The 27,129-nt window shown below is 42.7% G+C and overlaps 1 protein-coding gene across 1 annotated transcript in view; it reads right to left on the bottom strand.

The window, feature by feature from the left end:
* The window catches only part of LOC123031151, a 93,670-nt gene extending 67,352 nt beyond the window's left edge, over positions 1 to 26,318 (bottom strand). Inside the window, exons 1-3 of the mRNA XM_044445710.1 lie at positions 18,542 to 26,318; positions 13,258 to 13,467; positions 7,701 to 7,885 (exon numbers count right to left, since the gene is read on the bottom strand). Of these exons, the coding sequence (XP_044301645.1) occupies positions 13,309 to 13,467; positions 18,542 to 19,321 (939 nt within the window). The 5' untranslated portion in view covers positions 19,322 to 26,318 and the 3' untranslated portion in view covers positions 7,701 to 7,885; positions 13,258 to 13,308. The remainder of the gene's footprint in view (positions 1 to 7,700; positions 7,886 to 13,257; positions 13,468 to 18,541) is intronic.
* Positions 26,319 to 27,129: the final 811 nt, after the last annotated feature.

Below are 27,129 nucleotides of genomic sequence, written 5' to 3'. Positions count from 1 at the left end.
ATTGAAGGCCCTAAAATTCTGAGTGTACATTGTGATTTGTCAACACTCCCTACAATTTGTTCAACAATGTGGGTACATTTGAAAATTGTGCTTGAAAGAGATACATACCTGCAAAAAAAAAGAAAAGAAAAAAAAGGATGAGCACTTTTTAATGAATGGGATAAAATTCTACACATTTAAAATGTGTAAAGGTGATATGTATATGCATATGGATTTTTATTCAGACAGTAAAACACAAAACAAAGCTTGTGAGCTGTATGGCCAAATTCAAGATAGAGTTTAAAGAACTGGGATAAGCTCAAGTTTTGTTGATAGACAAATCCCTTCTGAAGTGATCTACCTGCAAATGTGGACTGACCAAGGCAGTGATATATTGGTGTGATGCAAAAGCAGCTTTTATACAGCTCAGGTGATTCAAAGCTTTTTCCATGCTTGCACATTTACTGTGGAGAGAGCTAATATCCTAGTGCTAAAAGCAGCAATATTTTGTTATGGTGAAAAACAAAATGTGATTTCTGCCATTTCCTCCATCATGCCCACCACGATGGCCTGACCTGTGGATTGTCATGGAATAGGCTGGGGCACCTATTTGCTACTGCTTGGGGCAGCACTGGTGCCATTTGATACCACATTTCTCCCTTCCAGTGCCATTCTGATAACTTCTGAAAACCTGCTTTAAAAGTTTGTTTACTTGTTTATATGTTTACTATTTTAGAAACTGATCCCCTCACTGGGAAGGAATGATTATAGGCCTTTTATACTTCAGCAGTCTTTGAGAAGTTCCTGGTTACCGGGCCAGATATGAAACTCTTCACTGATGTAAAATAGGATGGGTTCACTAGGGCGAACAGCCCTCCAGTCATCCATGAAGCTTTTTTGAAAAGAGGAAAATAGCAGATACATTTTCTGTTGAACATGCTGCATTTTTGTAACTATAGCCACTGATTGCTACAACAATCCTACTTAAAACTAAATATAGTTATTTTTTTTAACCCCTCAAAAGGCTCCATCCACTCATTCTCCCTCCCTAATTCTGGCTCTCCAATCCGTATACTGTTCAACATGTCTCCAAATCTGCAGCATCTTTCTGCTGAGTACTGAGAATCCCCCTTTTTCCATTGCAAGAGGTACCTCTTGGGAGAAACTCTCCTGAACATAGCAATAGACAGGTGTCATTGGACAGGTCCCCTGTCATTCCACCTTCAAGCTGGCCTTGGATTAACAGCCCATGATGAGCTCATTAAGCAAGAGCTAGAGGTATTTCTAGGCTGTTCAGGATCTTCCTTGAATTATTCAGCATGTCACTTGATAGGATGGCATTCAGGAAGAATCTCATTAAAAGAGCAGGGGAAGTTTGTCTCCATTTGACAAACTTGGCCTCTGAGTGGCTCTACCAGAAAGACCTCTGTGTGCATCCCATTGCAAATGCAAACCTTGCAAACATAGTTCTTTGAAGCAACCTGTGTATAAAAGGGTTACACTAATAAGAAATTACTTAATTTAAAGACTCAAGAACATCACCTTTTATGTGCTATCCTGTAGAGCAAGACTCTAGTTTAGTCTTTGCTCCTGCCCATCAAGCTCCTGTTTGATCATACAAATTATATTCAAATGAAAGCAGCCCCATTGTGTCCAGCACTTATTTCAAGATGTGTGTTGCCCATTCGGGTACATCAGGGAGCTCTTACGCACAGCGCCCACCTTCATTCATTGCTTGCCTAACTGCAGGCGGTGTTTGTGAAAATGGGCATCTGACAAGGGAGTCTGCTGATAGAATGAATTGCAGCGGAAGCTTTGCCCTTGCTGGGCCTTGCCAGCTCTGACATGCAGGAGACCGGCAACTTGGCAGTGGGCTGTGCCGCTCAGCTTCCTGAATCCTCTGCCCAGCCAGACACTCCATACCCAATTCTTCTCCCCCTGCCTTGAGTATCCAAGGTCCCTGTGAAGCCAACACACGGCTAATGAGAAAGCCACAGGGCATTTGAAGAGTGAGATGTCGCCCAAATTGTCCACAGGAGGAGGGTGTTGCAGTTGCTATAGCTACAGCATCAGGGCAGCTGGAAATGCTATGGGAACAATTGTGAGGAGAAGTTGATATAAAGAAGGAGAAAAGGTAGGAGAAGAGAGAATGAGATGGCCATACAGCATGGCTTGGCTTTCTCTCTATCTCTAGGCATTCTCAGAATACTGAAGCTTTATTTTCAGAAGATGCACATTTCTCAGCACTGGGAAACAGCAAGCTTTACAGCACATTTATAATAAGCTATCAAAAAGTATGTGTATCTCCATGGTGCCATAAAGAAAATCTTAAATGCAAGATGTAAACATTTCAGAATGACATTGTGTTTTAATAATATTGTGAGATTTAGCACCCCAATAGCAATTGTCTGGGAGGGATTGTAGCTGGGTAGTAGAACCTGTGACCAGCAAGGAGAAAGTCCCAGGATCAATGCCTAGCACCTCTGGTAGAAAAGATCATCCTCTTCATCGTCCTCAGCACTTTTCCAATCAAATAAATCCAAAACAGCTGACAGCACAAGCACAGCAAAACAAAAATAAGAATATCTCTCAGCACATGCTTTCAATGAATATGTTAGCACCAATTCATTTTGAACTATGACAACCTAAATAACCATTTCATTGCAATAATACTAATGTAACAGTTCAAGATGTCAATGTGTTCTAACAACTGATAAACAACAGCAGTTGATATTTATTTATTAGATTTATATCCCACCTTTTTCTTTTTTAAAGACCTCACAATGGCTTGCATCATTCTCCTACTACTACTCTTAGTCTTATCCCCGCAACAACCACCCTGTGAGGCAGGTTGGGATGAGAGTCTGTGAAGGGCTCAAAGTCACCCAGTTGGCTCCATGGCTGAGCAGGGACTAGAACCCAGATCGCCGGAGTCCTAGCCTTGCTCTCTTAACTGCTACACCACATTGGCCCTCCAGTGTGTTTCACTGGTTGAAATTGCCTAGTTTGGAATACATTTGGTGCACAATCCCAGACAAGTTTGGACAGAAAAAGGTCCTACAACCCCCGGCATGCCTCAGACAATACATTTATGATTTATCCATTGTTAGAACAGATAAGTTAAGTCTCAGCTTATGAAGAAAACTCTGGAGAGTGACTGTCAATCAAGGTGTGGGTACTTGGATGGCACACTCCAGAGCTGCCAGGCACATGGGCAGGAAATGTGCTGGGAACATCTAAGGATATACCAGGGAGGAAGAGCGGATGCAGAACAGTCAGAACTAGTAGCAGACAAACACAGTAATAAACTGACACAGTCTTCCCCAACCTAAACCCTCCAGTTGTGTTGGACTTCAGCTCCGGGCAACCTCCAGAAAACATGGCTGGTTATGGAGTGCTGAGACTCACAGTCTAGCACCTTGAAGGATCCCAGGTTCTGGCCTAATATGATTCAAGTTATTTAACTGTATTCAGTAGTAACAAACGAGATTGTACATTTCTCTGCCCAAGAATATCTTAAATGTTCCTAGCATGATTCAAAGATGTACCTCGGCACTAACTGGCCAGAATGTTTCTTACATAATCGAGAGCTATTCTGCTTTTTCGTCCATCTCCACAAGTGGCCTAAAGCAGCCTTCACAAATTTGGTGCCCTCCAAATGGTTTGAATTGCAGCTTCCATCTGCCCCAACCAACATGTCCAATAGTAAGGAATACTGATGGTTGTAGTCCAAAGTATCATGCTAAGGAAGGCTAATCTGGACAGAGAAATTACCTGCCCTGGTCATTTGTTTATATATTGGGAGACCCATGACTATGAAAGGCAGAGTTGTGATGTTGTTCCCCCACCACGGTCAAAAGGTGTCTCTGGTAAGTTGACGGTACGGCGTTGCCTCTTCTTGCCCTTAAACTCCCACACCCCTCCAGCACAGGTGTCCAGTATACCAGTCGCCAACTCACTCTTCCAGTATTGGTAGCCAGACTACCATGATTCATGCAGAAGAGAGAAGCATCAGGAGGTTCAGGAAAACACCAAGGGTTGAGAAAGTAGAAAATCCCTCTGAAAGTGTTAGAAATGGAATAAAATTCATATGGGGATACTTCAGAAAAACTTTGGATACTCTTAAAATACTTGTAATATTATGTACATAGATAGAAAATATATTAAATAAATAAAGATTTTTTTTTTTTAAAAAAAGACATCTGTTTGACCTTGGTGGGGCAAAGTAGCACATCACTGCCTTCCATAACTGTAAATCTCATAACATGCCACCTTATTTGAATAAGTATACCCCCCCCCGCCAAAAAAACCCCAAATGGGGCCCTCATTGGGAAGAACCACAGATCAATTTGGTGGAAATTGAGCATACTCAACAGGTATGGGATACTGAATCGCCTTGGGTTTTTTTGAATGTGTTTGTGTGTATGGAATGCAGTATCCTGCAGAAGGGTGTGACTGGCAGGCCAGAATCATGTACAAGCAGCCCACTACACTGCAACTTTTCTTATAGGTCTCCCTAGTCAAAACACTAATGGAAATTAATATGCTTTTTACTGCAAGACAAATAGCATTTGGGAAACTGAGGCAGATCCAGCATTTGGGTAGCCCTTTCTGCACCATAAGAAAAGGAAAATCCCACACTCATGACTCTCATTTAGATTGTACTTTTGTTCTTCAGAGTCACTTTCCTCTCAGTCCAGAAGAAATACACACACACACAAATCCCACTGAAACCAATCATTAAAGAGGAAGCTAAATCAAGTCCGACTGATTTCTATGGGATTCAAGCAAATTGTGATATGCCTGAGATTAATTTCTCTTTTACATTGGTGGTGGTGGTGATTTGTTCACATATAAATATAGAAATTTACATGGAATTTTTTTGGTCAAATATAAAATCCTTCCCTTGTGGGTGAACTGGTGGGGGTGACGAATGTATCTTCTTTGATGTTCATTTCCTGCAACTAAAATTTCTTTCTAGAGTTCCAATGTTGTCCATAAATACTGAGGCTTCAGTCCCTCCCCATCTAAATACATAGGAGTTTTACCAGTTAATGATATAACAGTAGATCGTACCTCTTAGTTGTCAGAGGGGGATACATGGATTGGTGGGAGGAAAGCAATACCACCAGTCATAGAAACCCATGTAGAATGATCAAATTCCACAGCCCTACCTTGCCATCAAGCCTCATCTTACTTGCATGAGCAAACCTATCAGCATTCTAGTCCACACTTTCCTGTTTGGACATTGTGCATATGGAACTAATGGAAAATGAGAGTAGGAAACACTGGGGCACACACCCACAGGAGGCCGATACAAGATGCAACTTCACGAGTGCATCTTGAAACGAGTGCATAATAGCCTGCACTACGGATTTTGTTTCCCACTGTGCTTGTAAGCATTCCAGTCCAATGCAGGAAGCAGAACTTGTTCATGCACACAACCATGGGTCCTTGATTGTGATTTTGTTGGGTGACCCAGAGATTGCAAGTCTTTAGAAGTGATGTGGAACTGTTCTTTTGGGAAGTCTTGGGACCACTTATGGGAGAGCATTATGCTAACAGGCAGCTTTTATACAAATTTAATGCAAAAATACATAAATACACTTGACAATTTGGTCGTTTTGGACCATGCAGCAATATTTGGAAATCATGTAGGAAGAAAAGATAGTAGGTGGGTTGACATGCCATGACAACCCACGCTGCAGCAAAAACTGTGTGGTGTGGGTTGTCTGCCCAAGGTCCCACGGTGTGCCCAACAAGAAACAGGCATATGGTTGGTTTTTGGCCACCTCTTCCCCTTCCTTTCCCCTCAGTCTCCTGTAAGTATCTCAGGAGATCCCATGCCTCATTCTCTGCCACTGTGGCAGCAGTGAAATGGATTGGAGAAATGGGGGAGCAGGCATCAGTCCAGCTAAATGTCCTTCCAATGGCACCGCAGCATGGACTTTTGGCTTCACAACACTGGTGCAAGATAGGAGAGCTGGACCTGGGTCAGCCAACTCATGACTAGACTGACCTGATCCCCATGCCATGGCACTGATGTGAATCCTTTCAGGTCACGTTAAGGCAGGGCAGTGCCACTGGGACTGGGCGGCCAGCTTGCACATAAAACCACTTGATTTCTGCCCTGTACTACCTGTCATGTACCAAGGTTCCTCCCTCAAGCAGTCAAAAGCCACAGACTATTTTCCTTGCAAAACTTTCTTTATTGCTCCCAACTACAAATCACCCAGCACAGATCTCTGATCATACACAGCGAAGTTTGTTGAACCCAATCTAGTGTTTACCTCCAGGAACTCTCCTTATGCGTATGCATGGATCCCATCCCCTTGGGGGAGGTGTTTCTCAAGGTAAGCATGCCTCATCTCCATGCTCTGCTTATTCAATCAGGTCTCCTGCCGCTGCCGCTGCCTTGCCACAAGAGCCAAGAGTGGGCAGAGCAGGGCGTGCTGGTCTGCATCTGAGAATTCCTCATTCTCAGGGACCTCGCCCTCTGGATGTGCAGTTTGGTTGTTCCCAGAAACAGCCTGGCTCAGCCAAGCACCTGGCCTTGAGATACTCTTCTCCACCTCCTTTATCTCAGAATCTTGACCTAGCCCATCCTTCTCAATCTCACTGTAATCAGTTTCACGTTCCGATTCTGAATCATCTGGGATGCAGCCAGCAGTCCGTGAGAACGCTTGCCCAGGACTGCCATCCTTCTCACTCCCAACACCATCAGGACAAACACTTTTGTCTGCAGCGCAGTGGAGGTGGCTGTCAGCAGTGCTTGCTACCGGCTGGGAACAAATGGCAGGAAGTGTGGGAAATTGGAGCGCTCTCTCTGCTGCCTCTGCCTGCTGGAAAATGATGGCCATGGCAGGGAGCAGGGAAGCCTTGGGTACTTGGAGGCTTTTGCCAACTTTACTCTCTGGCTCGGTGCTGCCAAGAACAGCAAGGAGATGTTGCCACTGTTGCCAAGTGGCTCACTCGTTGTTGTGCTTGGCTCATGACAAATCAGGTCATCTGGGCTCAGATGACGTGACAATCCGTTGTGGGTCAGAGATACCCTACAATAGGCCATGAGTTCTTATCATGCAGAGTTTAAAAGACTACCCACCCTGTATAACCCACATATAACCCACTCACCATCGATGGCTATCCCTGGAGAGAATTTGTGTCCTGCAAACCCAGTCAGGGCTTAAATGGCCACCTTTTCTCAAGCTGTCGCTGGTGGTGGGTACCACAAGGACACTAATTTTTGGGGTAGCGATGTTTCAGCTGAGGTAATGGGTATCAGAACTTGAGGAAGAAGCTGAAGAGTGGCAAATTCCTTACTGCAGTGAATGTCATAATAGCAGCGGAGGGAATGTTTGAAGAAAGGAAAAGAAAGGAAAGCAGGAGGCATTGTTGCAAACTTCCCCACACACCAAAAATGAGGACGGCAGTATGGATTGAGTGTGTATCTGTTCAATACAGTAGCACTTGAAACAAAAATGAGCATATAGAATGAATGCCCCCTTTAGGCTTTGTAAGTGCCCCCTTTTAAAAAGTGGCCCCAACACCCCATGTATTTCCCATACAAAACCAGTGATGAACTCCTCCTCTAGCCAGTAAACAAGGCAACCAATTAATTCCTCCATAAATTTGGAGTTGCATGATACCCATATGTATGGTACCCTAACCCTCTTGGAGGAAAGGTAGGATTAAAAATTAATTAAAAGAAGAATCGTGCTCACCTGTCTTCGGTTAAGGAATAGGCTGAGCAGGCTGTCCCCACTTCTGTATTTCCCACACATCTCTGTAGCTACGAGTAGGAAGGGATCTGGACGATGCTTAGTTGCTACTTACTTCCTCCTAGGCCTGGGGAAGATGCTGCAAAACATGCCCCAAGCTTTGCTCATTGTCTGTCATCTCACTGCATCTGTCACAGAGAGCCAAATAGGAATTATTTTTACACTGGGGGAGAAACAGTCTGACAGATGCACAGGAGAGTTTAGATCTTTTTCCTCTGCAAAAAGTAGGCTGTCAAATCTCTCTGGGTGTTATTGCTGGCATTATCATAAACAGCGTCCTTTGCCTATTATCAGGTCACACGGATGCTTTCCCTGTTGCGTTGTTTCACAGCCAAAGCTGACAGCTCAGCATCTGTGCAGCAATGCCAACCTGAGAATTAAAATATCAGGAATCAAGAAAGAAAGCCTTCTACTTCTGCACAGCTAGATCTTCAGGGCCCTTCCCCATGATTCTGAGTGGGGATTGCTTAAAATAAAATTCTTGCATCCATGCTTGCCCCAGTGGAAAGTTTCTGAAGCATCTCCATCAGGTTCAGTTTGCACTGGATGAGAGGAGACTGGAGACGTGTGGTGTAATTGTAATATTTGCTTTACTTACACTAATACAAGCATAATATAAGTGGAAAGAAACAGGCACTCCTACAAGGTAGTTCCCCAAACAGAAATTTGTACACCCTGTCATCTGATTAAAATCTCTGTTTGCTTATTCTCTGCCTCTTCCAAAACTACCAACTGTTGTTTCTACAGCTCTGTGCCTGCTTCAATCCACAGGAAAAGTGTCAAGTTCTCCAACCTCTGGGGGGTACATCCTAGAGCTGAGTCAACATTTCTCAGAGAACCTTTTCCTAAGATTTATCCATTGTTATTCTCTCATATCACTACAAAAAAAAAAGTCACTTCACAGAAGTTTTTCTGAGCCTTCTCCCACAACCCCTCCCCACACACACACAATGCCAAAGAACATCAATAAGTCTGGGGCATTAAGAAAGATTCAGAAAAGCAAGTTTTCCTACTCAGCTGCTGTTGCAAGAAATAACAAGAAATAGGAGGGAAGAAACAGGTTGGGCTACTGCCCCTGCAAATGGTAAATTCCAGCCCTGAGAAACAGTTTCAGAATTTCTCTTCCTCTTAGAGAAAAGTGATGAAATGGCCAGTCCAATTTCCCTGTGCACAAGTGGGAGGGGAATTTGAAGAGCTATTTATTAGGAGTTCTCAACTCCCAGGAGAGGTCTCCAGCTACTGAAATAAGCTCCCATTGAGAAAACAACAAGAAATAATTCTGTGCTATTAACCTTTCCAACAGACACTAAGCCGTTTGAACAGTATTCGGGTTCAAAATGCATGTGTGTTGCTTTGTGAAATGCATGCATTTTTGGTGCTTTTCCCTTTAAAAGAACACCTGAGCCAGAAGACCACCCTCTCCACCCCCACCTCATGCCATACACGTGCATTATAACGGGGCATGTGCCAAAATGCATTTCCTCTCTGTTGTGATGCATGCATTTTAAACTTTGATATTGTTGCCAAGTACAAAATATTTTTCTGGGGACATTAGAGCAGCACATCAGGTGCAACATTTTACTAGACCTCCTAAGAACCCAATTAATCAGTCCTTTCCAATGTCAACTGTTCCTTCAAAAAGGATGGGTAGAGAAAAGACACTCAGTACCAATAGTGCAGGGGCTTTGGATTACCATTGATGACTTTGTGCTACATTGTAATATTTATTTCACATATTTCTATACCACCCTCTTTTTTGCACATACGCACGTAAGTTTACAAAGAAAATGCATGGGGGGAGCAATCCTATGACCTCTTGTTGGGGTCATAGGACTTCTGGGAGTCCCAACTCTGAGGTCAAAAACTCTGCTCCAACCTCACACCTTGAAATGGGAGCTCTGTCCAATTTCACTTCACCTCTGCCTCCTCATGGCCAGCACAGAAAGATTAAACCAGCTGCTTTGCAAAGTCAGGAAAGTAACCTTGGAGAGAGGGGAAAGCAGTCACTTTGAGGGGCAGAGAGGGGAGGAGACTGGAGTGGCCAGAGCCAGTGTGGTGTAGTGGTTAAGAGCATGGGAGTGGGACTCAGATGATCTGGGTTCTAGTCCCCGCTCAGCCATGGAGCCAACTGGGTGACTTTGGGCCAGTCACAGACTCTCAGCTCAACCTACCTCACAGGGTTGTTGTGGGGATAAGATGGAGGAGGAGATGTAAGCTGCCTTGAGCCCTTTGTAGGAAAAAGGCAGGATATAAATCAATCAATCAATCAATAAAATGTACCTTCCATATAGCCTGAAGTGTCTGATTCTGCCTAATCTTGTATGCTAAGCCTGGTCAGGCCTGGTTGAAATCTGGATGGACAACGCTGTGAATCACCCAGACAGCTTTGGCTAAAGGCAGTATAGAAACATAATCTAATGATACTATGAGCTGTCTTGATGACAGTTCAGGATCTTGCCCTCCTGCTCCAGCTAGACAGGAGAGAAAGCCCATGTGCCAGAAATTGCAGAGCTGGAGGATGTGGAGGTGAAGAACACCTCCACTGTTCGTCCCACTCACTTGATGTCCACAGGCCCCAAATCCAGGACTTCCTGCACTGCAATTGGATTGCATTCTAGGGTACAGTAAGACAAAGCCTTTAGAAAAACATTAAAACAAGCACTTACTGTGTGATAATTAATAAACAAACTGGACACACAATCAGTATGGGATGGGTCTCAGCTGCTGTAGCACTCAAGCTTTTGAAGGAATGGTTCAAATCGAGAACTGGCATGCTTTCCTCATGCCAGTAACAGGCTCACTGAATCAGGATGATGCCTTTTACCTGGTCAGGAGGTTTAGCCTTCTTGCCCAGTATTCTGAATGACAGAAGCGCTCCGGGATTTTAAAAAGAATCTTTCCCATTGCCTACTGCATGTTGTCTTTTAAATCAGAGATACAGAGGATTGTGCCAAGGAACTTCCACCTGCAAAAATGTGCTCTATCAATGAGGATTATATTTCCCCCATTACTATTTTTGCAAATGACGTCTTCTGCAACTGCTGTTCTAGCCATGAAGTCTTCACTTTGCATCTACCTCTGCCAGGAGCTCCCTAGCTTTCCGTAGGAAGTCGGTGTAGTGCAAGGGTTCCCAAACTTTCTGGATTCACTTGGGAATCTGACGAACTGTTGTGGGCACCACTACAAAATGTCTAATCAGGAGATCACCACCTTCATGTCTACAATTGCAACAATGGGAGTCAGGTTGTGCAAAAGTGTTTGTTTTGTCTCTATTGGATCTGCAGCATTGGTTTATAAAGTATTGACTCATTTGATTAATTTCTAGAGTAGTATAATACAGCTAATGGTTCTCTTAAACATATGTTTTGCTAATGTTGCCTCTTTTTGTGGGGAATACATTTTATACTGGAACACCCTTTAATATTCACAATTTACAATTTTAATTTATTTATCTGTTTCATTGAAATTAACCATTCATCAGCAGAAGCAGGGTTTTTTTTCCAGTATCCTTTTAGCAGCCGAAAACTGATACTATAATATTGAAAGAATAAATACTCATCTCCTACAACACATGGACTGAGGACAGTACTTTTAATATTAGAACAGATTGCATATACATCTGTTATATGCACCTTGAAATAGTTCCTTATTTAGATATTTGATCCACTTTGTTGAAGCCTACATATAATTGCTAGAACATCATTCCATACAAATCCATTTGCAGTTACATAAATTTGTAAACAATAAAATAAAACTTGTGAGCCAACAGGCATAATATTGGGGATACCTGGTCTAATTTCTCTCTCAGCATCAGTCCCTCACCCATCCACAGTTGGGGAATATTAATACTGGCCTGCCCCACAGGGTTGCTGTAAGAATTGTAAACTGATAATGCATGGAAGGAACCCTGAGCACTTGAAAATATATATCAAAGCTCAGTAATGTGAAGCTGATTAAGTTATGATTATCAAGTCCCTGAAAGTTCTACCCTTTCTAATGTGTCAAGTAACTGGCCAATCAGCACCTACCATTGCCTTTGTTCATGTTTGAGGCACAGTTCAGAAGAATTCATTCAGGGCTGCCCTGAACACTTTTGCACATCAGTGCAGATATGAAAGACACTTTAGTTCTTGCCCACAGATTCTTTTGAAGTAATCCACTCCATAAACACATACAGGCTGATAAACCTGACTTCAAAGTCAGAGGTCTTTTGTTTATACCATTTTAGCAACATCTCTTTCACCCAACATTTTCAAACTAGCTGTCCTTCACAAGTTCCACAGGACTAACACTAGCAGTATTCAAAACAAATTTGGTTTGAATTAGAATTCTGGATCCATCACAGCAAAAGAAAGGATAATTGGAGAGTATCTATTTCATAAGGCATATTCTTGCTACCAAGATGCAGATATAGAAGTCTGGAAGCAACTCCAATCTTTTTGAAAGAAGAATCTGGCCTTGGTAATAAATAATAATCTGGCTCCTTTAAAAACAAAAACTTGTAGAGTGTACCCTGTGAAGTGCTTTTTAAAGCTATTCCTGATCATATCTGAATCCCAATGAACTATATGCAAGGCTAAGTAAAATCCTCTCCCCAAGGCTTTCCTGCAGCATGCAAAATGCAGAAGAGGTACTATGGTGTATAGTTTTCCATTCCCCTCCCTTTAAATTCCTTTTTCAGCAAAAGAGAGGGGCATCCTCAGGAGGGCTCTTATTTCCCTTCCAGCCCAGCAGTCTTTCTCTTGGATGGTTTTGCTCGTTATGTTCACATTTATAAACACCTGAAGCATCGTGGTGCCATGCTGATGCTAAAAAGCAGGCATTCTGTATTGTGGCAGCATTGAACTGCTTCTGAATTCATTTCTTATTAGAGCTCAGTCATTCGTAAAGCTTCCAAAAATGCAATGTGATGCAATCTATTGCAGCATAATCCTCTTTTCCTTCCCTTTCTTTTTTTTACTTTCTCTTTATTATTGAGGCAAATTTGACAGGCTAAAGCACAATTCTGTTATGAGTTGAGAAGGACGCTCCCATCTGTCCAAACTTTCATTTAATTAGCCAAGCCAGAACAGGCATCAAGACACTTGCTCCTTATTTTATTTTATTATATTTTATTATATTTTATTTTATTTTATTTATGTTGGTGCAAAGCTGAACTGTGCTGTTCTCATGGATTGGCTTTCTGTCTATTATTCTGAAAGACAGTGAAAAGTTCTCAGGATTGTCTGTGTAAAAAAAGACAAAGTCATGCATGGCTATCCATGTGTGATGAGTTGAGGCATCTCCCATTTTCAAACTGTGTGCTTTTTACTCACTTTGCATGGACAGCTGTACCCATGGCTGTCCAAAGCAGCAATTTTGTTTCTCCATCACTTGAACTGAAGGAGAAAAGCAGATGCAAGACTCATGTGTAATCCTGTCTCCTTCGCATCAGGAGTTAGCTTACACTGAGAGCAGATTCTCATACACACTTCAGTGCATACAGGCTGTGAAAAAATACCTTTCCCATGTTGATTTCCAGCTGCTCTCACTTCATGGTCCAAGATCACATTCACGACTTAGCTTTTGATATGAAACCACTATCCATATTTGCTGCATGTCCCCTCTTTTGGCACGGTGAAGTTGCTGAGCTTTCACAGAAGGGCCGTTGATGTAGCAGCGCTACACTTGTGGAACATCCTCCTCTGAATGGCCTCTTCTTTAGTGACCTCTGATGCGAAAGACAATATTATTTGGCTGACTGGTTAAACAGTGAATGCCACTTGTAATCTCTAAGCCAGTTTGAAAATACAATTAAGGTCTTTGTATCTGTGCATTTTTATTGTATGTCACCTTGAGCACCCATTGAGTGGAAAGATGATTCAAAAAATCTCAGATAAATCAATCTTTATATTAGTATGTATGCATTATTAATATTTATGAATTATTAATATTAACGGCTAGTTAATATTTATTGTTATGGCTTAAACCTGGGTGTGCCACTGGCTGCTCAAGGCTACCTTGCCAAGGGCAGGAGTCCATGTGGACAAAGTGTTGCTTTCCTCCATGCACCAGACTAGTTGTCGGAACAGGCATAGAGGCATTCGATTGTACCCAGTCGTCATATAATTTAACTCCAATTCATTTAAATGGGCCTACTCTATGCAGAAGTTGGATTCAAACTGAAAGTAGGAATATTTCCTAGCCCTCTTCTTGGATTACCATCATTAGAAGTTCCTAGGCACTAGTATACACATGTAGATTATGCCATGCTACTGGGCCACGCCCTCCATTATTTCACAGATAAAAATACAATTGCAACATTCCTATTCTTCCACCAGGAATCTGTGCCCAATTGCAACTTAACTCTCTTCCATACTGCTGAGGTATTGACTCTGCCTCTTGCATGTTGTACGCATCTTCTCCGTGTTTACCTGTCTTCCACTGATTCTTTTGGTTAAACGGGTATAGTTGAAAAAATGTAATTGTTCTGTGGTTATGTATCACCATATGAATTGTGCCTTGATCTAGCTAAACAAATATCCCTCAGAATTTTGTAGATGTGGTCACAACTAGAAAGGCTCTGTCTCTCATGCCTGCCGCAAAAGCTCACATAACTGAGAAAAAAGTTAAGTCTAAATCACAGCAATGCAGAAGAAGTGAGCAGACTAAGTGATTGCTCTCATTCTGACTGAGAATTGATCTGAATGAGACTGTGCAGACTTTTTCTATTGCACTTAGAATGCCATAATGGTCAAGCGTGGCAAGCAAGACTCCTTACCCTTGACAGCTTTTCCTGCTGTTGTTTAATTGAGTTATTTAGGGCTTTGCTGGGTGTCTCCACCTTTAGCTATCCCATATTCAACTGCTGGGTACTTTTGAGAAAAGGTGAAATGTATATAAATGGCTGGCAGAACCCTGAGGGTTACCAGCAGTGAAGAATAAATGAAAAATTTTGCAATCCTCTTAAAAATAAAAAAAGATGGGAGGAAGGAAAGGAGAGAGCAAGACACAAAAGAGTCAATCCAGGTGCCGTTCCTGCTTGCTGGCTGTTTAAGTATTCCAAGGATAACAAGGTGCAGCCAACTGTGCTGTTTACTCAACACTCTCTGGCAGCCCCCTCCCCAACCCTTTTTTTTTTTTTTTTGGCATTTCCAAGACAAACAGAATTAGTGGCATCGGCTCACTACAAGGGGAAACACTGATCAACAAAGAGCATTGCATGGCATCAGACACAGGAGATGCAAAGAAAAAATGGCAAGATGTAAGTGTTTAAAACAAGTAAGGCACAAACATAAAAAGTATGTAAATATATACTTTCAGCCTGTGTATTCTGCTTCCTTTTAAGTCAGGCTGGGCCCAGCAGGCACTCTGACACAGATGCTTCTTTTCTATTTGCGAAAAGAAATTAATGAAAATAAAATACTAAAATGCACTGTATGTGTGTTGGGGGTTTATGTGGTCCAAAACCTCCAGGCAACCAGTGGCAACTGCTTGAAGGTTCCTGGATGTTTTGTGTACCATCACCCCAATTTCCTCACCTGGGATCAACTCATAGCTTCACCACTGTCCACTCTGACCACATCACTGAATTTGCCACAAAAAAATAGCAACACAGTGATAAAAATGATTTATTTTTGAAGAAATGCTGCCCTTTTGCTACCACATTTGCACAGCCAAATTACAGCATCAAATTCACTGAGTTACAGGGGTGGAAAAATTCAGCTTTGGACCCTGAGAGATTGCTGACCCCTGAAATAGAGGAAAGGTGGGTAACAGGTAACTCTTCAGATATCTTGGCCTACAACTTCCATTAGGCAAAGCTATGGTTTTCCCAGTTGCAATGTATGGCTGTGAAAGCTGGACCATATGGAAGGCTGAGCGCTGAAGAATTGAGGCCTTTGAATTATGGCGCTGGAGAAGACTCCTGAGAATTTATTTATTTATTTAAAACATTTCTATGCCGCCCCCATCGCAACAAAGCCTCGGGCCAGCCCACAAAAAATACAAAAAAAACCATACATAAACAATAACAATATAACAATTTAAAAGAAAAAAAAATAAAACCCCCGGTGCATTCTCAGCTAATTTTAAATTAGAATCCCATGAACTGTGAAGAGATCAAACCAGTCAGTCCTAGAGGAGATCAACCTGACTGCTCTTTAGAAGGCCAGCTACTGAAGATGAAACTCAAATACTTTGGCCACCTAATGAGAAGGAAGGACTCACTGGAGAAGATCCTGATGCTGGGCACAATTGACGGCAAAAGCAGGAGGGGACAGCAGATGATGAGATGGCTGAATGGAATCACTGGGGCAGTGAGTGTGAGCTTGAGTGGACCCCAAGAGATGGTGGAGGACAGGAAGGCCTGGAGGAATGTTGTCCATGGGTTCGTGATGGGTAGGGCATGACTTTGCAACTAAACAACAACTTCCATCAGCCCTGAGCTGCACTGTCAGTACAGAATTATAGAAGTTTGAGGCTAAAATATCTGAAGAGCCTCAATTTTTCCACCCTGCTTGGAAGCAAGAGGGTGTGTGTGTGTGTGTGTATGCATGCACATGTCAGAGTATATATCCTACTTTTTCCCTCCTCGGAAAATGCAGGCACCTGATATCAGTTTTAGAAGTACCATGTAGTATCAGTAGTAGAGCCTCAAGAGAAATGAGTCATGAACATCAGTAAAACCTCAGGAAGCTGAACCCAGCAGAGGGCAGCTATGCAGAGCAGAGCTTTGGCTTACAAGATGTGGTGGGGCTCCTACTCTCTGTCTTGCAAAGTCTTCCTCATAATGCCAAATATGTGAGATGCCAGACAGTTGTGCCTCATAGTAAAGGAAGATGCTCCATATACATTCAAGAACACCCACAGATTCTAGAATTGGGCCATGCTATAAAGCAGCTAGTTTTGAACCTGTGGGCAGCCCCACTAAGTCCTGGATGAATGTAGGAAGAAGTACTACCAGGTAAGGTTAGCAAAAATCCCATTGTGGCAGGATCTAGAGATCAAGCAGTGCCAGTGAGTTCAAGCTGTACAATATCAACAGAAGAATTCTGATACTTCTCCTTGCTCTAGGAAACCTAGAATGTACCCTCCTGTATTTGGGCTATTCTTACCTACAACTACAGGTGCAAACAGTCATATTTTCACATAGTCATTCATAACTGATACATTCTGTCTTTGGCACATTTATAACCTGCCTCTCCTCCAAGAAGCTATCTATACTATCAATGGAAAAGCCAAGACTCAGCTATGAATATACAACTACTGTTCCATTAAGGCTGCACCCTTCACATGATCATTTGAAAAGGGATTCATTTGAGATGAGAAGAGCTCCAGGCAGATTCACATGACCCTCCCTGCCCTTGATGGCCTGTTCAGATCAAAGAAATAAAACTGGCATTGTTGAGTGTCAAGAGCTGAGCTGTGCTGATTTCAGTCTATGGCACTAGCATGCATCTGGCCAGGTCAGCCCATGGCATGATGATTAAATGCCTCAAGTTATGTTAGAAATGTTCCAGGGAATTATTCTCATTTTAAAGGAATAGTCTTTAAAGAGGAAAGTTCCAAAGAACAACCATCAAAGATCCATGTCCTCAAACTGACCTGCCAGCATGGAGCTACCTTTACCTAATGTGTACCCTGGCACTCTGCTGGTGGTCTGTGATTGGACAGTATACATTCTATGAGTTCTTCCTATAGAACTGCAAGGGAGTGAGGACTTTAGAGAAGTTCATAGGTGGCACATTATAGAAGTCTAGAAGAATTTTTTTGTGCAACTTTGGTGAACAAGAACATCTTGGTAGCCCTAGGAACTCTAATCCAGAATATCTTTAAGGAAACAAAGCATATATTGGAGAAAGTTTAGATGTTCCAACTTTTCACAGTGAAATTAGAGACAGTATTTTCACAGTTTAGGATGCAATTATTTGGCGGACACCCCTCAGAATATGTCACCACTATGACAGGGTACCAGCAAAACACTAAGAGTAGACTACTGGCTATTGTGTGGAATAAAATGTATTGAATGAATGAATGAATGAATGAATGAAGTAGCACTGTGACTTTTTTCCCATTATTTGCCTATTCATTGGGGAAGGCTGAAAAGAATTTGCAGGTGAAAATTGTGGGAAGAGGCAGGAATTGTTGAGAAGCCTCTCAGACTGCAGGGCTTCAGTGCTTACCTTACTGAAAAAGGGTAGCTGAGAAGTTTGAGTGTGCTCTTCATTTTACCATTTTTGCCCTGCTCTGCCTGGAAGATGAGCCAAGCATGTTGGATTTATTTTGTTGCTGTAAAGGTAATTTTGATCACAATAATAGCTCCTCACTCAGATTTCCGTCTGAGCACTGGAACATCTCAAGGAAAAAAAATCCCGCTTAAATCCTTTGTGAGGCTTTTCAGGAAATTCAAGCAGCCAAAGAAGCTGCAAAGACAGAATAAGATAATGATAAATATAAAATGCACATGGAGCCCTTAAGCATTTTGTAGAGTAGAATATGTACAGGACTTCTGCATGTTGATAAATTTCTCTGAAATTCTCAAAATTTCCAGGAAAGAGGCAGAAAAATGACTGCCTCTTTACAAGTAAATAAGGAGTTTGCAAATTTGTCTAATCCCCTTTCAAAGCCATGGGAATTGGTAGGCATCACAGTTTTGTGCTGGTGAGTTTCATATTTTGACTACATGATGCATGAAGAAGCACGTCCTTCTGTCCTGAATAGCCCCTCAGTCAGCTTCATTGTCCAATCCCACTTTAGAGTATTAGGAGAAAGGAGGAAAAGCTCTGCCAGTGGAATTGTCCTACCATTAAAGATGCACCAGCAGAATGGCCAAAGCACAACAGAGTCCCTGGGAGGAGCATGAGCCCATTCTCTCTCATACCATAGGAAGTGGGAACCTTCTGGATGTGAGCCATCTTGCCTCTCTCAGCGGCTGCCTTCAGAGGAGATCTTCTCCCTGCAGTCCAGGGAGGAAGAAAGGAGTCCCTGCTCAGTGACAGACTCACATGAATGCCCGCAACAACAGGCGTGCATGCATGTGGCTTGATATGGCACAACACAACAGCACACACTGACATGCATAAGTAGCAACATATACGCATACAAGCCTGAGCAGTGATAGACAAACACTCTGAGTGGTAACAGACAAAACCGCACAGACATGTGATGAGAAACAAGTACACTAACATGTGCATGTAGCAAAATACACATGTGCACATGCAAGCAGCAGATACATACATGTGCCTGCAACACAGCCATTCCCTCATGCAATGACACATGCACACATGAGCAGTGCCAGATACACACATCTCACGCAGAGACATGTGTGAACATGTGTGAGAGCACTGACAGACATGCGTGCATACACATGGTGACGCACACATGCAATAGTGACCTATGTACATGGACTCAAGGAAGGCAGGAAGGCAGGAGGTAGGCAAGCACCAGCTACCAAAGGTACATGCCAAGGCCTTTTCCTGCTTCTTCTGAGCAGAACTAAACTCAGTGATCCTCACATTTTGGCAGACTGGTACTTGGCCCTCAGGGGGAAACGGTGTGCCACCTTGGGGATGATGCAAGTGCATCCAGGCCTCAGGACCCAGGTGAGGAATGTCCTTCACCGGTTTGGTCTTGGTGTCTGACCAAGCGCTTCCAGGAGTGCAGGCAGCATGCCTTCCACTCTCAGGCTATACCTGTTTTTCCTAGCAGTGCAATTCCCCTCCCCTCTGTGGGAAAAATGAGTGGTTGTTCTGCTGGCAAAGCTGCAACACCTCTCTCTGCCCCACCAGCATAATTAGACTGCCCTTATTCTTACACCAAGAATCACAGTCTGATCCTTGCCCTCCCGCACGATGACATGTAGTGAAAGTCTCTCTTTACCTGCTCATTTATTCTCTAGGTCCATTTATTATTTAGGCAGGCAGGTCTTCTTGCTGACCATAAGAAAGGAAAGGCGAACACTGTCATTTTGGCTCTGGATGCATATGTTATGATGCATGTGCGCTAGAATCTAGTTGCACCCAACTGCCTCCTCCACAACTCCTGCATGGAGGAATTGAAAGCTGAAAATAGCAACTTCAGCAGCTCACAGTAACCCTTTCCTCTCCTTGGAAAATTTGTATCCAAAATCTTCGAACACAAAGACAATGAGGGATCAATTTACTAAGGATGGAAAATAAGAATTGTCCTGGTATTTATTTAAAGTATTGACAGACTGCATCTAATTCAAGATCTTAAAGCAGATCACCCACAAACAAAATAAGCATCACAATAAATACAAATTAAAAAATCAAGCATGTAAAATCTAAGTTATCAAGCCCTGCTTTAGTGATTAGGAAATGCCTGAGAGAAAGGTACCTTTCTAATCCATGATGAAAGGACATGTGTCCATTTCAAGAGAAGAAGGCAATTCAGAAAGACGAGTGTCACAAGGGAGGCATTTCTGTATACCTTCTAGTAAATTTTGATTATAGAAGCAGATAGCTTGCTCAGAAGAGGAGAGCAGAGGGGTTAAAGTGAGTAAACCAGAACCGCCAAATTATTTAGTATCAAAATTCAGAGTGTCCACATTGGCAACATCCTCAGTTGCCCCTGCTGACAACACTAAAGTGCACCTTTTTATTGCTATCTGCTGTGTGCTTATTTATGTGTATGGCACATAAATCTCTCCCATTAAACCCAGATGGTAAATACTGCAATAATAGGTTTATACAATGCTAATCCTACTTAGAGAAGACTCATTGAAGTGAATGGGAGTAAAGTAAAGTAGTTTAATTAATCTACTCATTTCAGAGTATAATCTAAGTAGGACTAACATTGGATACAATCCAAGGACTGTAGTGGCTGATTGTGTAAGCATTCCTGACTTAAAGATCAGTAGTGATATATCACCCTTTATCAGGCATAGCAGTTTTTAAGATGGTTGCTTATACATGACATATGCCTGACTGCAAGAGCAGAACTAGCTCATTTCTTCTCTTGGGTCAAACAAACCTTCCTGTTGACTTTAATTGGTACATGTTGGTATGAAGGATGCTCCAGTTCTGTGCATACAGGCAAGAACTGGGACTAGTCAGCACATGGAGGCAAGAGGTTCACACCTGCTCATCTGATTTCTTTCCTTCCCCTGCACATTGCCCGGACCTGTGCAGTACCCACACCAAGCTAGCGATCTCCTTGCAGTTATGCAGAGCACAGGTTGAAAGTGCAGCTTAGCCAATCAGCACATGCAAATCATGAGCAAGGCAAAGGAGACCAATCCCAATTCTTTCTTCACGTACTATTTCCACGTCTGGGTTGCCTGCACTGGGTTGCTGTGATTGTTTCTCTCCTGTTCCGGCTTGGAAATCACCGGAACCGACTTGGAAAAAAGGGCAGGCCAGCGACAAGAGATCAGGACCCTGGTCAGCTCCGTGGGGAGCAAGCATCGGAGTGTGGCTGAAAGGCAAGCCAGGGCAGCTCGCCAAGGGCATCGTCTGGCAATTGCTTGGAAGGAACTCTGAGCCCGAACAGTCCTGCCTGCCTGTAGCTCCACCCACCCTGGAGCAACCTGTGGCAACTTCAGGATCCACACATGGCTCATTAGGCGTTGTGTCTGGAAGGGCTGGTTGCCTCCTCTTGCCAGGTGGTAGGGCGATAAGAGGCAGAGAAGGAAGAGGGCAAGGCTCCCCCAGCACTGAAGGTGACAACTTTCCTGGTTCCTACGGTTGCCCAGTATGGCAAGCATTTCTGGTGCTCTCTGTAGGAGAGGTTCCTGCTGCTAGCCCTTTCTGCCCCCTCATGACAGTTTTGTAGGATGAAAAGGGGGATTCTGGAGCAGATGTTTAGAACTAGGTCCAAAAGCAGCGCTGTAGCAGAATTTCCGCTGGGTGATGAGAGCATGTTCTCCGCGCCTCTCCCTCCCCAGTTCAGCTCATTTGAAACATGAGAAGAGGGGAGAGAGGGGTCCGCTCTCCTCCATCCAGATAAAAGAGCGAAGATGCAGGGATTCACACTGTGGTGGAATTTAATGAAGTGGCTCTAAAGTGACAACCCGCCCCCCACCCCTTGTTGCCATCTTCTTAATTAAATTGCCTAATGCTGTTTGCGAGCAAGCAAAAGCTCCTGTGTTTAAAGACCATGGTGTTGCCATGGTGCTAACCCAGCGGATGGTGTGAGGCTGTGACAAAGCATACAGATTAGGCAGCCTGCAGGAGATTTGGTTGCTGCGTTACAGAGGGAGATCTGGCACACTGCATTTACAGCACCACGATGCCTTCACAGTGGTTCACTTTTGCACTGATCTTTGCTGCGTTTGTACTAAGGCATTTTGGAAATAGCCATATTCCCATTATACAGGTTGAAAAATTGAGGGGAAGTAGTAGTCATGTTTAATTTCTATTTCATTTGTAAACAATCCTTCAATTACTTGAGACGGTGGACTCACCATCTCTCCCCATACACACACACCTATTTTAATATAATAAGAGAAGTTCATGTTTATCTGTAAATTTCTCCTCTGACAATGAAGTTTGAAATAACATACAGCCAATACTAGGCATGTTTACTCAGAACTATGCCCCAAAGTTCAGTGGACTTACTCTAAGTAAATACTCATAAGCTTGCTGTCCTAAAGTAATAATTCCAGTAATGTTACTGCTGTTCTCCTAAACTTATTTCTGCTTAAGCAGTAATTAAATATAGATTTATTCAAAATGGACAGCACAGATCATTGGACCATATTTGGAAATGTGTCCACAATTGTTCTTTGTACTCACAATTGTTATAAAAGGGACAGTAAAAACAAAGCAAAACCTGCTGCAGCTTCTACAAACCTTCAGTTTTCTGAAGCTCTAAATTAGCTCAGAGAAATTTTGAAACCAGTTGCAGAACAATTCTTCAGACAAGAATATAGGCTAAACAAGAATGTTTTTGGGTGATACTAGAGCTTCTAAGCCAGAACAGCAACTGCTGTATTTGTTGATACAATCATTAGTTTGTTCATACAACTGCTACAGGCATGGTTATGCCAGTACAATAGATAGTCTGCCATACGTAGCTCAGGCTTCTTCTACTACACTGACACCAAGAAAGGTGTTTCTTGGCTGCAAGGAAGGAAGCAAAACAAGAGGAAAGGGAAGGAATAAGGAAGTTCTCTCTCTCATTTAGTTGCCTGGCAACAGCTCCCGTATAGGGAAAGCTCATTTTTCCGCTTCTCGGCACTTAGCATGCATAACGTACATACTCCTACCATTCTTACTGTCATGAAGATTTCATGGAATTTAATGCGTACTTGCATACAGTGCATCAAATGGAGCTATTCTTCACAACCCTTGCAAATGTGGGGACAGGGTTCCTTCAAGGTCAATGCTTTGAAATGGTTTATTCTGAAGTTGTCCTGATGACTTTGGGTGCTACCTCAGATGAAGTCACAGGTCAAAAGAACTGGAGGATCACACCACTGCTTAAGTGTAAGAAGGTGAGGACTGAACCTGGAACCTTCTATAAGTGCAGTGTGTCCACTCCTGCATTTGCAGTCAGCTAAAGCCCCCAGGGAATACAGAATTAAACCCCGATGGACCCTTAGTCCACAACAGTCCTATGAGTGTATGACAGATCAATGTTCCTCAATAAACTGACACACAAACGATACATTTGATTTCCAACATGGTGCCAAAGGTGTTATTTCCACAAACATATGCTCCTGTCAGCATTAACCACAAGTGACTCATCAAATGTAATTGAAATTTAATAACATAGCTATTTTATGTTAAACAAGAGGGTGTCCATTAAGAACATTTATCCAAGATTAACAGCTAGGCGATAGACACTCCAATAATCACAACTATGAAGCAGCTGATCCAGAACATGGAGAAATTAATTTGGATGTTAAAACCTCTGTGGGCTTTAAAATGTATCATTCAATAGCTGTCTTTTCCAAACAGATTCTGTTTCACATTGAACTTCATCTATTCATCCTGTGCTGGAAGAACTCATAATTTGATCTAGTAATATTTTTCATCTACACTGATCTTTCCCATATAACAAATTACAAGATTCAGAAGAAACTTAATTCAAAGTCCAAGGATCTGCTTAAGTTTGACAGAATTTTCTACCTCTGGGGAGGCTAAACCCCAGCAGCTCACAAGTGTTGGAAGGAGTCTTGCCCTTTCTTAATAGTAAAAGATCAATTTGCCCTTTCTTAATAGTAAAAGATCAATCCAGGCCCTGAGGTCTAATGTGTTAGCCCAGAACATTACAGTTATCTGAGTGTGCACTTTCATATCATTCATTTGTTTCCTTTTAAAAACCCCATTTCTATTCTGTGGTGAAACTCCAGACTGGGGGTCAGGAAACTGTGGTCCCTCAGACACTTTTGGACTACAAGTTCCATACTAGCTGTCTGGGTGAGGCTGGGGCTGATGAGAGCTGTAATCCAACATCACCTGGAACACGACAGGTTCCTCACTCTTGCTCTTGATACACATGACTGTGCAGCTGCTGCCTTCCTTTTCTGCACATGAAAGTATGCTCCATTCACAAAATGGGCTACTGTATGCATAAAACATTTATCTAATTAATTGTATATTAATTGTGGAAATCTGGCTGTCCATTAGGGGCACTGGAGATTCCACAATAGATTCAAATTAATTCAGGCTTCTATCAATCTGGCCTGTGGATGCCACAGCAGGCCAGCTTTTTCCAGGTTATGCAGATTCTGCAGACTTGCAGACCTGTTTTTCACTTCTGTGGGGGACTGGCACCAACGTGCACTAGTCTTGATGTACCTTACTGCATCAGCAGTAATATCAGTTAGCACAAATGAAAGACAATTCTCATACATCCCTAAAAAAGGAGACAACAGAACAAAAGAGCTTGACAAGTGGGAAATACCAATCGAACAAATTTATCAAAATCTGTACATCCCCATTCCCCAGGCATGCACTGGAATCTTTCCTTGCATGACTGCACTTCTGCACCTTGCTTTTAAGGCAATTTCAGAAAAAAACCCTGTTATTACCATTAAATATTCTGAAATAGTGTTTTTAAAAGCAAGTCATATATTACTTTTGGTCAGTTAATTAGTCCATTAAAAGCATAGCAGTTAATCACATTACAGGGAAAAAAAATATTCAGCTTATTGTCAGCTTGAATTTGAAAGCCGATTCATCAATAGTTCCCTCACCCAGATTTTGCACTGCTTGAGCAGCACTGATATTTAGAAAGTTTACATCAGCAGCTTGACCATTGGTCCTTGCCTAGCTTTTGCTAGATATATGTCAAAGGAGATTTGAACAATCCTTTTAACTGTGCCTAGGCAAACATTGTGCTCTGCAAAATGGTTCTTCATCAGACACTGTTCTTTAAGCATATAGTTTTAAAAGCTAGTGTGGGCATACAGAAGTTCACTTGCAGTGAAAAAACCTCCACTGCTATAGGGATGAGACTTAGAGCTGATGATGAACGCCAGTACCAGTTGCCTGCCACTGAACCCACAATAGTTCAACTCAGTGTCATTCTTGGTGGATGATTTAAAATAGTGGGTTCCCACGTGCTCACCACAAGGGTGGCTATGGGCCTTCTTTTACAGAGGCTGTTTCTCCATTTGAGCAGCTGCCAAAGGATTGTTCTTTATTTTGGAGGTGCCTTCTGTTCCAAATTCTGTCCAGTTTAAAGCTAAAGAAACAACAGAAAGGAATAATTGGGCCCTGAAGCTGCTCATCCACATCACCTGGATTACAGACTGAGGCGGCTCGCTGGTCACCTGGCCACAGCCTTCCATTCTGTGGTGAAATGCACTGTATTTGTTTCTAAATTATGATAGCATTTTTAGCTTTGCACCTATATATATTAACATACACACATTTAATGTAAATTTATGTCCTCCTTTGTCCTCTCTTTTGGCAATGCATTTCCTCTTTTCTTTTTTCTTTCTTTCTTTCTTTTTCTTGTCTTTTTTTTTTTTTTTTTTTTTTGGTCTCTTGGTAAGTCCAGCTGTTGGGCATGCTCATGAGGAGGAGGGGAGCATTATGGCAGAGTGTGGTGGGTGCCAGGACCCTGGTAGCTGCCTAGTATACTGACTACTAAGCCAACAATAGAGGTCACTTCACCTTCATATAAGGAGAAGACCTAATTCTTGTTTGTTTGCTGCATGTCACTGCTGGGATCATGGCAATGTGAGGAGAGTTGTGACACTTTTGCACACCCATGAGAGCCACAATTGCCCAAGGATGTGTGCTTTTCAACATGTTGCAGTTTTTACCATATAGGAACTTCACAGATCCTTTGCAGTGAATAGAACAGCATGCATGCTTTCTGTGACCCAGAATGGTAAAAGATGCTCTGAAAGACCATCCCATACCTATTCCTACATTCATATTCAAATTCCAGCTACAACTATTTCTGCAAAGAGCTTGAGGAAAACATATTTCTCCACGGAGTTAATATGCCTCCACAAGGTCTTTCTTTCCTCACTTTGTCCAACTATGGATCAAGCCCCACCACAGCTGTTCCTGGGTTATGCAAACTGACCTCCCACTCATTCCTGCTGCTGTCTGATCTCTTGGGAAGGGAGCACAAGCTGCTCTCATTTGCTCTTAGAGCTGACAAGCTTAGCAGAGAGAGAGAGAGAGAGAGAGAGAGAGAGAGAGAGAGAGAGAGAGAGCGAGCGAGATTTGGACTAAAGTTAGCAAACCCTTTCTCTGTCCTCTTCTTGCCTCCACTGAAGTGCTAGCCTCTGAGGAGGTTTCTTTTTTTGTTTGTGTCATTCCTGGTTACAGTTCTTATAATGCACTTCTGCTAGTTACTCAACACAGACCCTGTGCCACCAGTGTATTGGGAACAACCTTCTGATCAGAAGCTCTCAGGAGACAAGGCGCTGGCGTGGGGTCATTCAATAAATCTCTAGCTCAGCATTACATGATGCAAGACTCAACAAATCTCTAGCTCAGCATCAGATGATGCAAGGTGAAAAAAAAGGACAGAGGGAGAGGATAGAATCTGGTTTGAAAAGGAAAAGAGAGCAAGGGTAAGGGGATGGACACCTCCCCTGTCCCACAGTTGACCTCCTTGCAGCCTGCCTCTCTGGCAGTTTTTGCCCAGGTGAGATCAGGGTCAGGATTAGAGCCAAGACAAGGAGAAAAACAACCAGGGAAGGAGCTGCTGGGCACTAAACCAGAAGGGGAGAGGATTCGGCTGTTTTTACCCACACAAGCCATGACTGGATAGATTCCAAGCACATGGAACTGCCACTTTTATTTTGGCTTGCAGATAAGGATTCAGTAACAGTGCCATGCAAAACGGAAGCAACTTTGGTATGATTTAATGGTTACGTCACCACTTGATGTGATGCCATTTGTCATGGATCTCACTGCACAGTGAACATAAAAATACCTAGTGCAGGTATTTGGGGCCT

This window comes from Varanus komodoensis, unplaced genomic scaffold (assembly GCF_004798865.1).
Source record: "Varanus komodoensis strain SLA01 unplaced genomic scaffold, ASM479886v1 scaffold1, whole genome shotgun sequence".
Classification (NCBI taxonomy): domain Eukaryota; kingdom Metazoa; phylum Chordata; class Lepidosauria; order Squamata; family Varanidae; genus Varanus; species Varanus komodoensis.
Note: the sequence above shows the minus strand (reverse complement) of the source record. Positions and strands in the feature narration are given on the sequence as shown.